Below are 5,000 nucleotides of genomic sequence, written 5' to 3' on the forward strand. Positions count from 1 at the left end.
TGATTTATTGTTGAAAAGGTGTTTTTTTTTGTTTTTACATTATTTTGTTTCCTCAGACGGATGCAAAGCGTCCGCTGGGACATCGGGTTGAAACAGACCCGATCGTGTTTGGATGAAAAACGTCATCAGTTCAGAGCTGCTGGAGGAGCGTTTGCCGTCACGAACTGTACCTCAGTACAGCAATGGTGGGGGGGGGGGGTGGGGGGGCGGTTCAGCTGGCAGCAGGCGGCGCCGTCTTACTGCAGAGTCGACCCAGCAGACCGGCCATCTGCAGCAGAGAGTTCACGCCTTCAGCCACCCGCATGTGAGTGAAACCGATCTCCTGGAGGAGAAGAAGAAAACTCAGGTGAGACGCTCAGATTCTCGTTTACCTGAAAGATGATGTCACACAGGTCAAAGGAGGAGTTCAACGTGATGGGACTGACCATTCACAGTCACACAAGATTGTTTCCAGTCTAATGTCTGTGGTGGATATGGAGCTGCAGTTAGAACACTGTTAGCCTAGCTTAGCACAAAGACTGGATCCAGGGGGAAACAGCTAGCCTGGCTCTGTCCAAAGCTGAAGAATACACCTGCCAACACCCCAGAATGATCGGTTTACAGTAACAACACAGAAAGCAGCAAATCCTGTGTGTGTGTGTGTGTGTGTGTGCATGCGCGTGTGTGCATGTTGGGGGCGGAGCTCTGCCTCACCTTGATGAACTCCAGTTTAAGGTACTCGGCCATCTGGTACGTCTTGCAGACCCTGAAGATGTTTCCGATGATGTCCTCTGGAGAGTAGCCCAGTGCCCACAGCTGCTCCACCACCTTATAGGCCTCGTCGATGTTCCCGTCCACGCAGTGTCCCAGCATGCTTTTCACCAGCAGGGGGTGGGGCTCGTCGCACACTTTGAAGACGTTCTCGCTGTTGATGTAGCCGAAGCCGGAGTTGGTGGACTGCAGGTTGTTCAACGCCTGGGAACGACAACAGGAAGTCAGCACAGCCGTCTGTGAGCCGAGCGCCGGGCTCTCGTCTCACCTGTCCCCTCACCTGTCTCATGTCTCCCTGGGCGGTGAAGATGACCGCCTCCAGCCCGTCGTCAGACACCGACAGACGCTCCATCTCCACCACCTCCTGCAGCCGGGCCAGGATCTGCCCGTCCGTCAGTTTGGAGTAGCGCAGCACCGCACAGCGAGACTGGATTGGCTCGATGATCTTATCCGAGGCGTTACAGGCGAGAGCGAAGCGCGTCGTCTTTGAGTAGATCTCCATGATCCTCCTCAGCGCCTGCTGAGCTCCGTCCGTCATGCTGGGGGGGAGGGAGACGTGACAGGTAGCAACACAGAAAAGGCAGATCTGAACCAAAGAACTTGAATGTGAGCTCAGCTTAAACCTTGATGTCAAACTGATTCTTGGACTCTTAAAATGAATGAAGTCTATTTGTTGTTGCTTGTGTTCATCATTTCATCTGAAGGAGTTTAGAGTTTTCAGAAGGAAAAAAGTTAGAATCAGACAAAGTTAAACAGAACTTTTCTGCCTCTCTTCCAGATCATCCGGTGACCCCTCAGATTGAGAGAGGCAGAGTCAGGAACTGTCCCACAGTCTGATGGTACAGCTCAGTCCCCTGATGAGACACCTGTGGTCTCACCTGTCGGCTTCGTCCAGGATGATGATCTTGTGCCGTCCTTTGGGCAGCGTGGCCTTCTGCTGAGCAAACATCTTGATCTTGTTCCTCACCACGTCGATTCCCCTGCGGACACAGCAGACGTTCGTCAAGGCATCTTTTTCACGCTGGCGGGGCTCAGAATGTCCCGAGGACCCTCACCTTTCGTTGGACGCGTTGAGCTCCAGCACAGCGTCCTTCATGGAGGCTCCCAGCAGAGCTCGGGCCAAACACAAGATGCTGGTGGTCTTTCCTGTGCCTGGAGGACCTGGATCACAACAGACAGGTGTGACTCTCATCCTGAGTGAATTTACATGATCTGACGTGCAGCGAGGCGTCCTGTCAGTAAAAGCTTGTTTGTGCTTGTGTTTGTGTTTGTGTGAGAGGAGGCGGAGCAGCACTCATTTCAGGGTTGTTGGTTCGATGCTCGGCTCCTCTGGTCCACAAGTCCGGATAAAAGCACTTCACAGATGCAGACTGTTAGCTGACAGCAGAGGAGGTTTGTCCACACTGACCTGCGATGATGATGTTGGGGACGTTTCCCTCCCTGGCGAACACCTCCAGCCGGCTCACAGTCTCCTCGTTCCCCACGATCTCGTTCAGCTTCATCGGACGGTATTTCTCCACCCAGGGCAGCTCGTATGTGTTACCGGAGCTTTTGGCCGAGGTCTCCGCGGCTTCACTGTCCGCCTTTTGTCCGCTGTCTGTCGGTTTCTTCTCGCATTCAGCGTCCGCCATGTCCACGTCCATGATGAGCTCTGCGTCGGTCCCTGCTGCCTGTCAGCCCGCGAAGCACAGGCGGAACTTTTCCCTCCCTGACAACCACGTGATAGCAAACTGACGCATGATTGGCCGAGAGTTTAGTGTTAAACCTCGCGATATTTCCGTCAACAGGACCTGACATATAAGACGCCATAAACAAAACAAATAAAGCATTAATCATAAACACACAATTAGAACATATTTAGATTTCAAATCGTTCAATTATTCAGAATTTGAAGAAGAAGAATTCTTCGCTAAATATGCATAAAGAATGTATAAAGAAAAATCACGTACTTTTAGTGAATTTTAATTAGAATCTATGAAATAAAATACTGCAGCAGCTAAAATATAGGAATATAATATGTCACAGGAAATAAAAAAATATCTGGCTCTTTAGCTGCTAAATGCTGCTCTGTGTTCACCAGCTAGTCTCTGTTGCTGACCACAATGTTCCCTGTGTGGTTCTGTAATGTTGCTTAGTATTTGTATGGGTTGGCTCTTACGTTTCATCATTTAGTGTAGATACGGATGAAGTGCAGAGGCCTTGTGCCGGAAGTCGTCATCGCTCGAGTCTGAACCACTTCCTACTTCCGCAAACACAGTTCTGTGAAGCTTCCCCGTTTATCGGTTGATCAATGCGGCGGTTGACTTCTGCCTTTCGTTTCCTGCCTCTGTTTAATATTTTCAACAGTTCTGACATTTATGAGTGATTGATTAGCATCATGACGGCCGACAGCCGCTGTTCCGCCGCGGAACCTCCGGGCCTGGAGACCCAGCGACGGGAGATCGAGTCTCTGCTGCGGGAATGTGAGCTCCGCGCGGGGGACAGTTGGTGAGTCCGCCCGCCTGCCGCTCGGCTGCACACATAAACACACAGTGACAGGGCTGACGGTTAGCATCACACGGCTAACGTAGCCTGTCGGTTAATAACAGGTTTAACGACAGAGTCAAGCCGTTTTGGTGTCGGTGTGAGTTTGTTGGGACACTTCAGCGGCTCGGTGTTGGCTGTTAGCCGCTGCTGCTGCGTTAGCTCATGCTAACCAGGCAGACGTTGAACTGACCGTTAGCCGACGCTGCTAACGTTAACGCTAGCATGTCACCCAGCTGGAAGGATATGTTCAGGGTCGCCTCGTAATTTCACCTTTGGTTTTATACAGATGTGTACCTCCCAGTTCATTCCTCTCACGTAATCATTATTTCACATCTGAGGCGTTTAGAGTCACGATTACTGTGGAGGAGGACTGCAAATAAGGAATATTTCCATTTTCATTCGATCTATCACTATCAAAAATAATGAAAAATGTCTGTCACAGCATCACAGAGCTCAAGGTAATATCATCAGGTCGCTGGTTTTCTCTGTCCAACAGTCTAAAACCAAATAAATGAACTTCATGACAATAAAAGCAGCAGATTTGAGAATTTGGAAGAAAGATAATTCTGAAGAAATGTAGGAGTTTGACTTGTACTATTTCTAGATGGTCAAACTTGTTGCCCGCTGCATTAATCAAGTAATAATTCTGTAGACACAGACATGTGGTCAGTGTTTCCTCTCAGATAAATGAGGAGGGAAACGCCGTGTTGGTCATGACCCGACTGATAACTGCAGTCTGAGGCCGAACGGATCTGTGAGCTTTAGGATCCAGTAACTGTTTATCTGCTGCTGCTGAACAACATGATCAACAATCCTGATGCAGATCTCTCAGTTTAGCTTCTGTATTTCTTCAAAACTGTGAGCCGTGTACACGCTGTAAACACTGAAGGACAGTTTACGGTGGAAAGGTGGATTTGTTGGTGCTCTCTGGTGGACACACTGATTAAAAACGACCTCAGACTGAGCTCAGAGTCTCTGCACAGCGTTGTCTTTCTGCTGACACACAGACAGATATCTTATCTGCGCTCAGCTGATCTGTAATAGAACCTGAGAGATGAAGGAAGAGTCTCAAATATGAAAACCACCATTAGAGAGATGTGATGGTCTCTGGTCTGTCTCTGTTTGGTCTCTGTCTGTCTCTAGACTGAAAAGCAGGAAAGACATCTTCAAGGGATCGAGACCAAGTGAAGACATGTCTGTCCGACTGTGAGGGAAGCAAAGCTAAGCTGTGTCTGTGAAATGAGACGATAAGAATGAATGTTGATGACAGCCGAAGCTGTTTGTCCCTTAATTGATCGTTTAATCTGTAGTTAAAAAACCAGTGACTGTCACACTCACAGTGGACATCTGATGGACAGACAGGCTGACAGACAGAGAGAGAGAAAGAGACAGGCAGGCAGGCAGGCAGGCAGGCAGACAGACAGACAGACAGACAGACAGACAGACAAACAGACAGAGAGAGACAGACAGGCAGGCAGACAGACAGACAGACAAACAGACAGAGAGAGACAGACAGACAGGCAGGCAGGCAGACAGACAGACAGACAGACAGACAGACAGACAGACAGACAGACAGGCTGGCTGGCTGCTGAGCGTTCAGATTCATTGGCTGCTGTGGCTCAGAGGTTTCCTGTCTTTGTGTTGTGGTTTCAGTTTTAGTTCCACATCTGTGATTGAGTCTGTCCCGGTGAGTTCAGGTACCCTCAGTAAAACTCAAGTTTAAC

General features: G+C 49.4%; 2 protein-coding genes across 2 annotated transcripts in view; one reads left to right on the forward strand and one right to left on the reverse strand.

Annotated features, from left to right (window-relative positions):
• Positions 1-2,439, reverse strand: part of rfc2 (replication factor C (activator 1) 2) — a 2,591-nt gene extending 152 nt beyond the window's left edge. Inside the window, exons 1-6 of the mRNA XM_070968345.1 lie at positions 2,159-2,439; positions 1,806-1,911; positions 1,629-1,730; positions 1,031-1,289; positions 694-954; positions 1-322 (exon numbers count right to left, since the gene is read on the reverse strand). The exon at positions 1-322 is cut by the window's left edge and continues 152 nt beyond it. Of these exons, the coding sequence (XP_070824446.1) occupies positions 212-322; positions 694-954; positions 1,031-1,289; positions 1,629-1,730; positions 1,806-1,911; positions 2,159-2,393 (1,074 nt within the window). The 5' untranslated portion in view covers positions 2,394-2,439 and the 3' untranslated portion in view covers positions 1-211. The remainder of the gene's footprint in view (positions 323-693; positions 955-1,030; positions 1,290-1,628; positions 1,731-1,805; positions 1,912-2,158) is intronic.
• A 540-nt stretch (positions 2,440-2,979) lies between these two features.
• Positions 2,980-5,000, forward strand: part of usp11 (ubiquitin specific peptidase 11) — a 10,819-nt gene continuing 8,798 nt past the window's right edge. Inside the window, exon 1 of the mRNA XM_070968410.1 lies at positions 2,980-3,237. Within this exon, the coding sequence (XP_070824511.1) occupies positions 3,128-3,237 (110 nt within the window). The 5' untranslated portion in view covers positions 2,980-3,127. The remainder of the gene's footprint in view (positions 3,238-5,000) is intronic.

This window comes from Chaetodon trifascialis, chromosome 8 (genome assembly GCF_039877785.1).
Source record: "Chaetodon trifascialis isolate fChaTrf1 chromosome 8, fChaTrf1.hap1, whole genome shotgun sequence".
Taxonomy (NCBI): Eukaryota; Metazoa; Chordata; class Actinopteri; order Chaetodontiformes; family Chaetodontidae; genus Chaetodon; species Chaetodon trifascialis.